Source organism: Erpetoichthys calabaricus, chromosome 14, assembly GCF_900747795.2.
Source record: "Erpetoichthys calabaricus chromosome 14, fErpCal1.3, whole genome shotgun sequence".
NCBI lineage: Eukaryota > Metazoa > Chordata > Cladistia > Polypteriformes > Polypteridae > Erpetoichthys > Erpetoichthys calabaricus.
The window spans coordinates 26,861,185-26,877,070 of record NC_041407.2 but is presented as its reverse complement, the minus strand read 5'-3'; the positions used below and the strand labels follow the sequence as shown (position 1 = coordinate 26,877,070).

General features: G+C 41.8%; 1 protein-coding gene across 1 annotated transcript in view; it reads left to right on the top strand.

Moving 5' to 3' along the window:
* Positions 1-2,535: 2,535 nt before the first annotated feature.
* Positions 2,536-15,886, top strand: part of LOC114664777 (platelet endothelial cell adhesion molecule-like) — a 41,857-nt gene continuing 28,506 nt past the window's right edge. The window contains exons 1-5 of the mRNA XM_028819037.2: positions 2,536-2,765; positions 2,864-2,887; positions 3,284-3,577; positions 3,655-3,924; positions 4,740-5,000. Coding sequence (XP_028674870.2) covers positions 2,717-2,765; positions 2,864-2,887; positions 3,284-3,577; positions 3,655-3,924; positions 4,740-5,000 — 898 coding nt within the window. The 5' untranslated portion in view covers positions 2,536-2,716. The remainder of the gene's footprint in view (positions 2,766-2,863; positions 2,888-3,283; positions 3,578-3,654; positions 3,925-4,739; positions 5,001-15,886) is intronic.

Sequence of the window (15,886 nt, the reverse complement as noted above, 5' to 3'; positions counted from 1 at the left end):
GACTAATGGCTGCCTGACACACATGCTGACCTGTGGCTGTCCTCTCTCTCACACACACACACACACACACACCTCTGCTGGCCTTTGGCTCTCTCTTGGCACACATGAACATTCACACAAACATGCTCTCTGACTGCCAGTGCTGTGATGGGCACACGCAACACAGAATTTCAGGTTTCTGACACACACTTGACATTTCCTGTGCTACATGTGGGCACACACTGGCCTGAGTTGGGCACATACAGTGGAATGCAAAAGCTTGGGCCCCTTGCTTAAAATGTCTGTTATTGTGAACAGTTATGTTAGCAGAAGATGAACTGATCACCAAAGGGCATAAAGTTAAAGATGACACGTCTCTTTTCAGCATTGTATAAAAGATTAGTATATTGTTTTTATTTTGTACAATTGTACATTGAATAAAGGAAAAGAGCACCATGCAAAGATATCTGAGGTCTCGGATACCTTTTCCCAAGGTCTCTCAGATCTTAATTAGTTCATTAGGGCTGTGGCTTGCTCACAGTCACCATCAGGAAACCCTGGGTGATGCAAATTGCAAAGCTGCATAAATTCTCGGACTCCTCAAGCCTTGTCCTAATAATCAGCAGCCATGGACTCCTTAAAGCAGCTGCCTAGCACTCTGAAAAATAAAATGATTGATGCTTACAAAGCAAGAGAAGGCTACATGAGGATAGCAAAACGTTTTCAGGTAGCTGTTTCCTCATTTCATAATGTTATAAATAAATAGTAATTAGTCGAGGTCTGGTAGACCAAGAAAACTTTATAAAAGAACTGCTCGCTGGATTGCTAGAAAGGCAAATAAAAGACACCCATTTGACTGCAAAAGACATGCAAGAAGAGTTAGCAGACTGGAGTGCAGCAACACCTGAACAAGTACGACTTTCATAGTAGGAGTCAGCAGAAGAAAACCTTTCCTAGCAACTAAAAAAAAGCCTGATGCATTTTGGAAACAATTCTGTGGACTGATGAAGTCCAAATAGAACTTTCTGACCACAATGCGCAAAGGTATATTGGGAGAAAAAAATGGTGCTGAATTCCAGGAAAAGAACACGTCTCCAACTATTAAGCATGGGCCTGTATCAATCAGGCTTTGGGCTTGTGTTGCAGCCAGTGGCACAGGGAACATGTCATAGTAGAGGAAAGAATGGATTCAAATAACTACCGCATATTCTGGAAGCAAATGTCACACTAAAGTTGAGGTTTAAAGATGAGAGGGTCCTGCAACAAGATAATGATTTGAAACACACCTCAAAGTCTATAATGGAATACCTCAAGAGGTGCATGCTGATGGTTTTGCCATGGCCCTCACAGTCCCCTGACCTAAACATCCTAGAAAATCTGGATGGATTTCAAAAGAGTAGGGCATGCAAGACAGCCCAAGAATCTTGCAGAATTGGAATCTTTGCAAGGACGAAAGGAAAAAAATACCCCAAGTAAGAAATGAAAGACTACAAGAAGCATTTACAAGCTGTGATACTTGTCAAAGGGAGGGGGTCTTACTAAGTACTGACCATGTCAGGTGCCCAAACTTTTCTTTTGGCCCTTTCCATTTTATTTGGTATTTTGTACCTGTGAATAATGGAAATAAAAATGTAATCTTGGTTAAAATATTAATGTGTTATCTTTAACTTTATGCCTTGTGGTGATCAGTTCATCTTCTGCTCACTTAACTATTCACAGTAACAGACATTTTAAGCAAGGGTGCCCAAACTTTTGCATGCCACTGTACAATGCAGCGGCACTGTGATGCACATGAAACCTCACACTGATTCTGACATTACTGATGAGCATGTTTTAACACTGACCTGAGACTTTGTGACACACACTCATGGATACTGCTTCCTTTAGTTTTTCTGTGCACATACATGCCCAATCACGGACCTGTGGCACTCAGACACACACTCAAACTGAGCTTGGTTCACCGACATATGCACACACTAAACTGTGGCTTTCTAACACACATGCATACACACTGAGCTGCATCTCCATTCCCTGACACATGCACTCTGACATACTGTATATTGTTCACGCATAGAGACCGGCACAGTTATGTTTCACAGGTACTACAGTTGTGCGTGTCTGATTATGTTCAACGTGTACACAGTGAACTGTTCAGGGGCTCGGATTATCAGTCATTGTGACTGGAAGGGCTCTTCACACCCACTGTGCAAATTTCTCCAGTGATACCTCCCAGCTGTGGTCCAACAGTGCCCCCTAGTGTACACTGCCTGCACACTTATTTTAGAGAGTGAGGAAGGCGAAGTCCACCCCCAATGTGTCCTACTCTCTCTCCCTACATCAGTGGCATTGGGGGCTACTATGATGCCCAGTAGTTGACTCCTTGGACCATGGAGTGCCCCCACCACCTGTGTTGTTAGTTCTGTTAATTATTTTGACATTCCCCACTCTCGGGCTCCACCTGCCCAATAGAATGAGCTCCCCATCCTCCATTTTTCCTGTACGTCAGCGGTGAAGAGTGGGGCCGCTCGGGTTATAAGGCGGGGCCAGGGTGGACGACTGCCTAGATAATACATTGCAGTCTGAGAGCTCAGTGGAGCAAATTGCTGGTGTCGACATCCTGAGGAAAGCGGCCGCTTCCTGAAAACAAGCACAAAAGCCAAGAAAAATCTGAGGAACAGACACTCATCACCAGGGAGCCAAGCCTCCTGCAAATATATAACAAGTGGACCTGTTCAGGATGACTAGCCAAACCACTTGCTGTCTTCTACTTTTGACTCTCGTGAGATGTAAGTTGCCCATGAGACGCCCATCCTCATCCTCACAATCTTCCAAAGGTTCAAATCCACCCTAACATAATGTTTTTTTCGTTTTTTTTCATTCACAGGCAGCTGGACGGATAACAAGCAGGGTGAGTGACTGAATGGGTGGTGGTCTATCCTGGTCTTACCGTGGTCACAGCAGTTCACGCATTTCTCGGTTAGCTTGGGCAGAGATGGCCAACACATTGGTGAGCATCTGGAAGAGTTACCCAGAATTGGCAGACCAGAGAGAAGGTTGTGTACTCGTTGGGCTTGTCTACACTGGCACGCCCTGTGCATTTATTATGGCTTAGTTCCAGGTGACCACCCAGTTCCTGTCCAGCACCTAGTACTGTGCAGACATAGGCGTCAGCCTCTCTAGGGCGGAAGTGCCCTTCCTCGCCTTGCTGAACATAGGGGCTCACAGCCAAAGCTGAGGCGAGCACGCGTGGCCTGCATGTGGTCAGTAGTCACTTTTCTTTCTAATGGGCTTCTCTATCCTGCAGTTGTGAAACTTGTAGAGGCGACACTTACCTTCAGTCCTGATAAAGATGTAAAGTCTGGCACCACAGTCTACCTGAACTGCAATGTGAGGATCAGCACCATCTCCACAGATACACCGTCCCTCCAATACAGCTTCTACAAGGACACCCATGTCACCTACGCAAAGAACTCCAGCAGCAAGATTGTGCCTTACAGAATTGAAAACGTACGGGCCTTCCACTCGGGGACATACCACTGCATAGTAAAAAGTGGGACCCAGAAGATACCAAGTGAATACCGCCAGCTCAATGTTACAGGTAAATCATTTTCTTATGATCATATGCTGCAGCTTCAGTAACCTCTGGACTGCTCTCACACTCCTGCATTTTGACAGGTCTGCAGACGCCTTTCCTCTCCCTCAGTAACGACAAAATAACTGAGGGAGAGGAGGTCACCCTGAACTGCTCAGCTCCTAATGAAGAGGGCTCTCTGGACTTCACCTTTTTCATCAACTCCATACCCATAAAAGTCCCCCTGAGGTCTGGCACTTTTGCAGAAATGAACCACATCTTCAATCGAGAAGCCAATGTCTCCTGCAAGTTTCAACTGGTCAATCAGAAGGAGGACTCGCCCATCAGCAATGTCCAACACATTGTCCTGTCAGGTAAGATGATGTTCTGGGGTTGACTAGAATAGTGCAGTGTGGTCTAAATAAGAGAACATGAAGAATTTTCAGTGGCTGGCAGTTAACTGTCCTTGGCAGTAGATTCCAATGGGTGCAGCACCTCAGCACATCCAAGGGCTTCAGGTGTTATCTGCTGTAATCAGCAGGTGCAAAAGGACATTCACAGTCTTCAGATATCAGCATGCTGCTGCTGTCTTCAGCAGGTCCCAGTTGAGGCCCCAGTTGCTGATATGGAACAGTGGTCAGTGGGTACTAGTTGGCACATTCCCAAAGTACAGCTAAAGGATTGGGGCTCTGAGTAATGTGTGCCAATTAAAGTAACCCTGAACTGTATTCAGAACCTTATCTATTTAAACAGCACTCTGAATGAGCTTATCATGAACAGAAGGCACGCAGAGCACCAGAATATCCTAGTGGGTGTGCATTAAGTCTAGACTGAAGTACTTTTGATTAACAAATGCTACTCGGAGTAGACCCACAAAGATGTCCAGAGCCTTCAGCAAGTATTGTCGGAAGTGTCATTGATCAGTGAGTACCAACTGAGGCAGCCCCCTAAAGAATGTCTAGAGTCCTTGGTCACTCATGTCCTAGTCTGCATGTGCCATACCATTTAAAGAAACTTGTGCAGAAACACCCTGGTAGCATTTCCTGTTTACAGCAGCCACTCTCTATTAAGGCTCTCCTGTGGTTTCAGAATAGCTGTCTCTGTTTCTGTAAAATGCTATTAGCCCAACGTCCATCTTGTTACACTGACTGGACCGGCATCTTATCTTTTTGATTTCTTTTATTTCCAGAGCTGCTGCCTAAGCCAATCATAATAGTACACCCAAGCCAGAATGTCACTGAAGGAGATCGAGTGACAATTGAGTGCCACTCCAACAGTTCCCTCCCTGATGTGGAGGTCCACCTGCAGAAAGACAGCAAGATCCTTTCCTTTGATAATGTCAGAACTTCCAGCTCCTTCATCGCTTTGTTTGATGAGAACCCTGAATATCTCTGTCAATCAGAAGCCAAGTCTGTGCGCAAATCCACTGAAATGCGACTCAATGTTCAAGGTGAGTGGGCTGATGGGTATACCTGCCGCACCCTGACATTCACAGTCTTCCCCAGCGTAAGTGCTAGACTGTGAGGCACAAGGTGACAGATTTCATCTCTGCATGACATTGAGTGTGACACATCATCTTCATTTTTTTTTTTTTTTGTGAAACGGTTCTCATGCATGTGCCAAGTGTCTTGAGAAGGTCATTACCTTGAAAGCCACAATAGAAGAGAAAAAAAAACAACAAAACAATTATTAATCTATGATTGTGGCCTGGCTGGGCTTCTGTGTCTATTCATTTTCTGCTCTTGCATTGGTAAGAAGCCAGCAAAGTTTTTGCATCTAAATCTATGAATATGTAGGCAATTATTGACCACCTTACAATAAAATAATTTTAGATCTCCCTAAAAGATGGTTGGCAGTACCTTGCAATAGTCGTTAGCACTGTTGACTCAGGCAAATGGATTCCGTTTTTGTTCCAGTTACTGGAGTTTGTGTGTGTTAAGTCGGCATGCTCTTTTCACGTCTGCATTGGTTCTCTTTAGTTCTCTTCCTCATCCCAAAGATGTGCAAGTTAGGTTAATTGTGGGATCTAATGTATTTTTCCTCTCTGTGTGCGTTGCGTGCTTGTACACAAGTTTTGATAGCATTTTATGGCCCTGAAAAGAAAAGAAAAGAAAAAAAAAGCTACTTCAGAAAACGCAGGTGCTGAAAAGCATATGCCAGTTCTGCAGTGGGTGAATGACATGAAAGCTGGTGATTGGTATGTGGTCATTCTGGGTGTTCCTAATTGGCAGGAGGCACAATGACTTTTCAGGTACACCATTGTAAATGCATTAAATATACAGAGTGTCTGTAAATAATGGCAAATATTTTACAAAACAAACTACAATCCAACTCTACAAAACATATGTACTTGCTCTAAACAGCACATCGTGAATACATCAACCTCCTTCTAGGGCCTAATGAAAGTTGGGGCCAAATGAAGGGCAAACTATCAGAGCTTGAATGGTTGGCAGTGCCATGTGGTTTTTACTACTTGCATGGTGGGTGAATTTCTGAATTTTTGTTGTTGGTATACATATTAACAGTCCTTCCAAGATTACAAGGCAAGAACCACTTTGATGATAATGGTGGCTAGATTTGCCATACAGTTGGTCATAACCATCCCCAAACAGACCTCAAGGAAATCTGTGGCAGCAGAATGCGTTAAATGTTGCATTGCATTTTTATGTATACAGATAGCATTCCATGTGAAAAATTGTCTTTTTTATAAAGAGTTTGAAAACAGATTTTGAATTGCATAAAAATCTATTTTTAATGAATTATTTACTAATTGTATTGGGCTCTGGTAAAATGCATATAGAGCCTGAATTTTTTTTTTTACTTATTTACATATACAGCCTGTATTTTTTTCTGTTACTTATTTAATTTTTGTTTAACAGTTAAGTAGTCAAAAATAACATTAATCAGATATCAGCAGTGTTCTTGTCTTTCAGTCGGCATTTTGTCACAGTACTGATTTGTAACACAGATTGTGCTTTTTATTCTTTCCATGCATTCAGTTTCAAACTCAGATACTGCATTTGTAATATAAATTGTGGCTTCTAGGTTATGACAGATTTTTTTAGTTAAAGAAGACGGACGTTTAGAATGAAAGCAATGACAGTCAGTGCCTATAAAAAATATTCACTCCCATGGAAGTTTTCATATTTGTTAGTCAAGTGAACATAATAACATGTTTTACCACTGCTAATGCAAGTGCAAAGGTTTCACTAATAAGCAATAATAATTTAAATATGTCTAATTAAGGAGTGATGTGACTGAATGAATGACTGCTGAAAATTGGGCTTTGCAGCATATTATGTCATTTCAAGAAGAAAAAACCTTTAGCAACACAGGTAATGTCTTAACGCAGACATTCTACTGATTATATACTGTTAGTGAAGAAGGGTGTAACTAGTTGAGTGTGTGCATGTGTACACAGACCGGAGCCCTGTTCAGGGCTGTTTCCTGTCCTGTGCCCTGTGACCCTGCATAGGATGAGGCCAGAGTGAGAATATTGGTATTCTAAACATATTTCTCATTTCCCACCAGTACTACAGTATTTTATTTAGCGCAAAACATACTTTTCCCTTTGTATAGAGTTATCAATACATTTTACACATATTTATACATCTTCAACTTAAATGTAAAAGACATACCTTTAAAGTATTTATTTTTAAGCTTTACACTTCAGAAACAACCCTGCTGCCTGCTTTTGTCAGACTTATTGTACATGTGCATATCTCCGCGCTCAAGAAAAAATTTAATGGAGTGTCTGAAGTCTCATAACGGCGATGGACGGAACTCGGCAACTGAGTCCAACTGCGGACTCGTGACTTTGAGACCCCCTAGTCGGGTAGCATGTCTGTCAAAAGTGGGTACAGCATTGGTTTGCTATACAAGTGTCCGCCAGGCTGCGGCGTGACTAAGAGCGCAAAAAATCACCGAGAGTGTTTGCTGCTTGTTGAGAAGACGTCCTCTTATCGCATAACATGTTTGACCTACAAAGGCGAGATGCATCGCGATATGACACTTACTTTTATGTCTTCCCTCTAACACTGTAACAAGTAGCTTTTCTCTTTACAATCGTTAAATGTTGGAGACTCCGTTAGCACCTGGTTATTGCCTAAGTGGACGCCTTCAATGCGGCCGTAGTGACGTCGAAGTCGCTGATTGGTTACAGCTCGTGTGCCCACCCCTCCTGCGCCTGACAAATCCTCTTCGCGCCGTTTTTAGCTTGTTGATTTCGCACTTGGCAGGACTTATATTTGCCCAAAATGGAGTAGAAAGTCCACTGGGTAAACTGGTTGGAAAATCCAAGCTGTAATTTAAAAATTGGAGAATTTGAAAAGATAGTGGGTGTTGAATGTGTGCAAAAATGTATAGAAAAGAAGAAGCTGAAAAAAACTAGACGAGAAAAAAATGGGACTGCAGCAACTTTCAAGCTTTATCATAAAATGGAGCTTATTCCCGCCCCTAAAAAAATCATTATTTTGCGAAGTTATAGCCTGTTGCTTCCGGAAACATACGACACAAGCAACATCGGATGTCTTCTACAGCGTTCCCCAACCTGCGGTGCGCGAAAATCCATGAAAAACTCAAGTCAAATACTATCGGATCATATTAAGTCTATACGTTCGAAACTAAAATGAGATACCCGCCGTCCAAACTATTGTTAGTAAATGTGGACGCCAGAAACACCAAGGGGGGCATCATACAGGTTAGTAAATCCAGGCGCGCGAAAATCACAGGAAGACCCTGCTCTCCGGCCTAATGGTAGTAAAGCTGAATGGTACAATCTCTGCTCTATTAAGAAAGTAGACTTAAAAAGAGAATATGGGCACTTGACGTATTTCCCGGCACTGGTTGGACTAATAAAAATAATACAGAAAAAATACATTTCTTTTTTTATATCTTACACATCCCCAGACCACGAAGATTTCCACAGTCTTCTGTCTGTCCACAGGTCAAAAAGGTTGAAAATCGCTGGTCTTGTGACATCTATTGAGAAAGAGTTTAAAACCCACGTATTTCTGAGTTCTGAAATATAGTTAAAAGAACTGAATAAGATTTATTGGCATACATTTAGTTTTATTATGGTTAAAGTTTAGTACTGATGTTTTGATAGCACACATTCCTACCTTAGAGCTCCAGGATCAATGTGGAGTTTGCATGTTTTCCCAGTGCAATTTGTGGATTGAGAGTGTGTTTAACTGCGGACAATAATACTTTTTAAATGCGTCGGTAATATGTCATGTTTATCAAAAACAGTAATTTATATGTTGTGAAGCAAATAACATCCATCCTCAACCTGAGTTCCTAAAGATTCAAGGTATAAACACTACCTGCTGCCCACCAGATCACACTGTTTCAAAATGTCTGTAGCAAATAACTAGATTAAAACTAAACACAAGCTTTATTTATATATTTTTGTTGCCAGATTTTTCTTATTGGTTGTGTGATTGTGCCCTGTGAAGGACTGGCATTACATAGACCATGGTTGCTTTTTGCCATATGCTTGAAACTGCTGCAGTAATGACTGGTTCTCTTTGACCATAAACTGGGCAGATTAAATGAACCCCTCGGCACATACAGGATTAAATGCATACCTGTAACGTTTGTTCAGTTTGTGTCACCTGATTGCATGGTACACACATGGTGCTTAATCCGTCTCTAGTGACGAGGAGCACATGCATACATGATATTACACCAACCGCACCAAGCAATGTCTTTATAAAACAGTGCAATGCGTTTGCAAAATGCTTTTTTTTCTGAGTGGCAGGAATAAGCTTCCAGAGTATGGTGTTTTTGATGAGAATGGTTTTGTTATCTATGATATTTTTGGCTATGGTCCTTTTTACTCCTGAGAAAATGTATGAACAAAATGGTGAGAGCGTTTTCCTATTTTTGGAAGAACGTAAGTATAAAAGAATTAAAAGACCAGAGCTAGTGAGAGGAACAAAAACAATGGAACAAAAACATTTCTAATCTTCATAAATTAGCATTTTTGAAGTATACCACTGTGATAATGAATGAAGCAATAAATAAATAAGGGAAAAAACAATGACAGTTATGATGAGATATCTGTTTGTAACAACACTAAGAGCATTCAAACTATAAAGGCCAGTATTAAATTAACTGATCTGTCTAAAAGGGCTAAATCATTATAGATTGTGCAAAAATGATAAAGATGTATAAATGGGATAGGGGCAAAATTAGAAATATAGAAAGAGCTAGTGAAATTTACAGAGCATGAAATGCCAGTTATAAGAGCCTTTTTATGCATACAAAATGCCGGAGATGGACTGGAAGCAAGTAACACAGAAAAACTAGCAGCATGGCGGGTGGGGACAGAGGTGGCCTGAAGTAAGAAACAACTGGAAAAAGACTGAAAGTGCCCGTGGGAAGTGTGCAGCAAGGAAGAAAATGCACTGCATGTGTTTAAGAGTGCAAAATAACATGAAAGATATGGGGAAAGGTGGAAGATGAGTGGAAAAAATGATTCAACAGGCAAAAACATAACATGAGATAAATGTCTTGAAACAAATTACTTCTGAGGGAACTCAACAATTAGATACACGTGAAAGGCACCATATAATAAACGGCCAGTGAGAGAAATTAATGAGAAAGGTGATAGAAAGAGAGAAACATTAATTCTGATCAAAATTGCAGGGTTACAGCAGCAGACAAAAAGGCACAAATATACATATAATAAGAAATGTCATAATCCTAAATATGCTGACATTGCACAAATACAAATGTAAGAATTATCTATAAGTAAATTCACAAAGTATAGCTATTTGCTAAGTGTAAAGTGGTTTCTTTTCCCCTCTCCTCTGTTGTCAACTGGCCATTGTTCAACAATTAATTAACATATATTGTTGGTCTTGGGCGGCACGGTGGCGCAGTGGTAGTGCTGCTGCCTCACAGTTAGGAGACCCGGGTTCGCTTCCCGGGTCCTCCCTGTGTGGAGTTTGCATGTTCTCCCCGTGTCTGCGTGGGTTTCCTCCGGGCGCTCCGGTTTCCTCCCACAGTCCAAAGACATGCAGGTTAGGTGGATTGGCGATTCTAAATTGTCCCTAGTGTGTGGGTGTGTTTGTGTGTGTCCTGCTGTGGGTTGGCACCCTGCCCGGGATTGCTTCCTGCCTTGTGCCCAGTGTTGGCTGGGATTGGCTCCAGCAGACCCCCGTGACCCTGTGTTCGGATTCAGCGGGTTGGAAAATGAATGGATGGATGTTGGTCTCCATTTATGTTAATCAGTTTTTACTTTGTCTTCTACATGTTTTAACAAATCTGAGCTTTTATGTGTACTAATTCTCTATTTAGTAATTTGTAAAATTTATGCAGTATTTGTATTTTACTTGAGAACTTGTCACTGCACTCTATGCCTGCACTCAGTGAAGAGCACTACACAAAAATACACTGAAATAATTATTATTGCACATACTTCTCAGTTACAGTATCGCCTCACCGGATGTTATTGGCATGGTATGTTGCACATGGCATCACCATCTTTTAAGATGTCTGCTTGACCAGCTCAGAACCCTTCAAAACAAACGGAACAGGATCTCCTGGGCAAAGGGGTGACTCATTATAGCGTTTGATGGTTGAGGGTAGAGATAACCTCACATATGGCGCTCCTCGGAGCAGCACAGTTGTCTCAATCTGCTACTGAATGTGCTCCTCTGTTTAGTCAAAACCCCATATGAGGGGTTGAGTGTCGTCGTCCAGGATAGTCAGCAGCTTGCTGAGTGACTTCTGTTCTTCGACTTCACGGTGAGTCCAGCCTGACTCCTAAGATTGAAGCAGCCTTTTTAATCTGATAATTTAGTGTTTTGGCATCACCTACACTTAACGCCATTTCCCCAATAGTAAAACGTGCTGAGCAATGCAGACTACAGTAGTACAAATCACGTAAGAGTGGCCTGCAGACAGCAAATAACCTCAGCCTCCTCAGGGAATAGAGGTGACTCTGGGCCTTCATCATTACAGATGGCCTCTGTGTTGGTATTCCACTCCAGCCTGTCTTTCAGATGCACCCAAGGTATGTGCTTGTCCTCACCACCTCCACATCTTCATCGTCAATTAGATTCGGGGGTTTTGGGAACAACCCTTCTAAAGTCTACCATTATCTTCTTTGCTTTATTGATGTTGAGCTGTGGGTGGTTCAGTTTGCACTTCAACAAAGTCCTTCATGAGTGCCCTATATCCATTCTCTTATACTGTTGACTAATATAGAAGAGGAAGTGTTGTGGCAAACAAGAAATAAAATAATACAGCATAAGAGGATAATACTAGTGAATGGAATGTTTCAGAAAAAATATAGTCAAGGCAAAAGGATGATAAGAAAAAAGAAAACCTAAAAATTAAGAAAATTATGGCCTATAAAAGAGGGAGAGTTAGTTTCCCACGCAACGGTAGGCTAAAACTTGTGTGAAAAAGTATAAAATGTGAGGATTACGGTAAACATAATACCAGTGTGGAAGTAACTAAATAAAAAACAAACCCAAGGATGTTATGAATACACATACACTCACTGGCCACTTTATTAGGTACACCTTACTAGTACCGGGTTGGACCCCCTTTTGCCTTCAGAACTGCCATAATTCTTCATGGCACAGATTCAACAAGGTGCTGGAAACATTCATCAGGGCTTTTAGTCCATATTGACGTGATAGCATCACGCAGTTGCTGCAGATTTATCAGCTGCACACTCATGATGTGAATCTCCCGTTCCACCACATCCTAAAGGTGCGCTATTGGATTGAGATCTGGTGGCTGTGGAGGCCATTTGCGTCCAGTGAGCTCATTGTCATGTTCAAGAAACCAGTTTGAGATGATGTGAGGTTTGTGACATCGGAAGATGAGTGCACTTTGGTCATAAAGGGATGGACATGGTCAGCAATATACTCAGGTGGTATTAAGTGGCCCAAAATGTGTCAAGAAAATATCCACCGCACCATTACACCACCATCACCATCCTGAACTGTTGATACAAAGAAGGATGGATCCACGCTTTCATGTTGTTGACGCCAAATTCTGATCCTACCTTCCAAATGTCGCAGCAGAAACTGAGACTCGTCAGATCAGGTTTTTCCAATCTTCTGTTGTCCAATTCTGGTGAGCCCTTGTGAATTGTAGCCTCAGTTGCCTGTTGTTAGCTGACGGGAGTGGCACCAGTGTGGTCTCCTGCTTCTGTAGCCCTCCTGCTTCAAGGTTTGACGTGTTGTGTATTCAGAGATGCTCTTCTGCACACCTCGTTTGTAACGAGTGGTCATTTGAGTTACTATTGCCCTTCTATCAGCTCAAACCAGTCTGGCCATTCTCCTCTGACCTCTGGCATCAACAAGGCATTTTCGCCCAGAGAACTGCCACTCACTGGATATTTTTTGTAAACCTTAGAGATGGTTGTGTGTGAAAATCCCAGTAGATTAGCAGTTTCTGAAACACTCGGAGCAGCCTTATCTGGCACCAACAACCAGGCCACGTTCAAAGTCACTTCAGTCCCCTTTCTGTCCCATTCTGATGCTCGGTTTGAACTTCAGCAGGTTGTTTTGACAATGTCTACAGGCCAAAATGCATTGAGCTGCTGCCACGTGATTGGCTGATTAGATATTTGTGATAACAAGCAGTGGAACAGGTGAACCTAGTAAAGTGGCCGCTGGGTGTATATTATGGTATGACAAGAAGAGCAGACTCAACATGATCTTGGAAACTATTTCATTATTAATGGAATGACGTGAGACCTAAACTGTTAATATTGGGTTTAAAATGATTGGTTTTATACAAAAAAGTGCACTGCTGTGCAGAGTAAGTTTAAACACTTACTGCTCAACTCAGCGTGTACACCTGAATTTACAGTATAACATTGAGCTTTGCCTGAGTGAGTGTCAGAAACAAAAATGAAAAAGAACAGTGGGCACTGCTGTGCTTCTATGAGAATCTACTATGTGGGTAATGGTGCAGATATCCATTTTTTCCTATTAGTTTGATGTAAACAATAAACACACCATAAGTAACACTTTCTTTATCACTGCTGCATATTTCTCTATTATATAAAAAAATCCTGAGATGAGACGTGACTTTTTCGGAGAGATACTTTCACGTCACGCGAGACGAGACTTTGTGCCAAGAGATTAAACCACGCTGGGGCCGAAAATAAAAGACAAAGAGCAGATGACAAAGTAGAACGTCGTAAAGAGGTTCAAAAACATTGGTGCGATACACATGCAGAGCAGGTTCGAGATAATGAAAGTCTCAAAAAAATGACAGTAAAGATCGCATTAGCGCAAACAAACAAATTATTATTTGATGAAATAACGGAACAGCGAAAAGAGATCGAATATACTGTTTGGATTTAAACTTTAAGTCGGAGACTTGTAGATCGTCTAATTCGTGTTGCCATCAGGGAAAAGTAGTGTTTCTTCCCAATAAAAAGGCATATCCACAATAATTAAAAGATTTGTTGTTTGGTGAAGGTGAAATTCACATACGTGAGCAGCAGAGACGTGAAGTGGCTGGCGTATAGCACAGGCCGGGGGGTTTGCAGAGCCCCCTAGTCAAGAAAAGGGAAAATACTTTTTTTTAAAAAAAGACATAGCAGGGTGAACACTTGTAAGCTAAAAATTTATTTGTTAATTCTGAAAGGGGCATGTGTGCTTTACCGCACTCTTTAAATGAATCTCATTTTTTAACTTTAAATCTGGCATGTATTACATTGGCAGAAACTAGGAGTGTATGAATGCATATTGTGCTTTATGTCCGTCTTATGGAAAACCCCTGGAATATTCACACAGTTTCTTTCCTGCATATTCAGTGCCCTCCATATTGTTTGGGACAAAGACCCATTGTTCCCTGATTTCTTCCTCTACTCTTCAGTTTAAAATTACAAATTAAACAATTCAGACGTGATTAAAGTGCACATCACAGACTTTCATTTAAGGGTCTTTGCGTGCGTTTCAGTCACAGCATATAGAAATGACAACACGGTCTCCCATTTCAGGACACCATAATGTTTGGGATTCCTCAGCTTTATTTCAGCTTCTGCCCTTTGGAGTCTGTAGTTGCCGTTGTTCAACATGAGGACAAGAGATGTGCCAATAAAAGTCAAAGGAGCCATTATGATGCAACAAAAAACAAGAATAAAACCATTAGAGACATCAGTAAAGCCCTAGGATGACCAAAATCAACTGTCTGGAATGTCATTAAGAAGAAAGAACACACTGGTGAGCTCAGTAATCACAAAGGGTTTGGAAGACCAAGGAAGACCCCCACTACTGATGACAGAAGAATCCTCACTACAGTAAAGAAAAATCCCAAACGCCTGTCTGACAGACCAGTCACAGTCTTCAGGGGGCCGATATGGACGTGTCAGAGACGACTATCTGCTGAAGACTTCATGAACAGAAATACAGAGGCCACACTGCAAGATACAAACCACTCGTCTGCAACAAAAGCAAGAAGGCCAGATTACAGTTTGTGAAACAGAACTTCAAAGAGCCTTCAGAACTCTGGAAAAAGGTCTTCTGGACCGACGAGATAAAGATGAATGTGCAGAAGAAAAGGAAATGCCTGAGGATCCAAAGCAGACCACCTCATCTGTTAAACATGGAGCTGGGGGTGTTATGGCTTGGGCAGGTATGGCTGCCACAGGGCCTGGCTCACTTATCTTCATTGATGATGGAACTGCTGACGGCAGTGACACAATGTGTTCTGAGGTGTAGAGAAACATCTGATCTGCTGAAATTCCAGTAAATGCCTCCAAACTCACCAGACGGCACTTCATCCTACAACAAAATAATGATCCAAACATACCGCTAGGGCAACACAGGGATTTGTTAAAGCTAAAAAAAATGGAAAATTCTTGAATTGCCAAGCCAGTCACCCAATTTTAATCCAATTGAGCAGGCCTTCCATATGCTGAAAAGAACACTTAAGGGGAAAAGCCCTCGAAACAAGCAGGAGCTGAAGATGGCTGCATCAGAGGCTTGGCAGAGCATCACCAGAGAAGACCCTCAGCACCTGGTGCTGTCTATGAATTGCAGACTTCAAGCAGTCATTGCATGCAAGGGATATGCGACAAAGTCCTAAATATGACGGCTTTAACAGACCTGCCATTGCTGTGTCCTAAACATTATGGTTTTATCTTAAAGGGGGGGACCACATAGAAAAAGTGTTGCGTGACCAAAACGTATGCAAATCCCCTTAACTGAAAATCTGCAGTGTGCACTTTAATCACGTCTGAAATATTTAATTTGTAATTTTAAACGGTGGTGCAGAGGGGTTAATCAAATAAAAAATGTGTCTTTGTCCCAAACATTATGGAGGACACTGTAGTAAAGTGTGTGGATTTAAGAA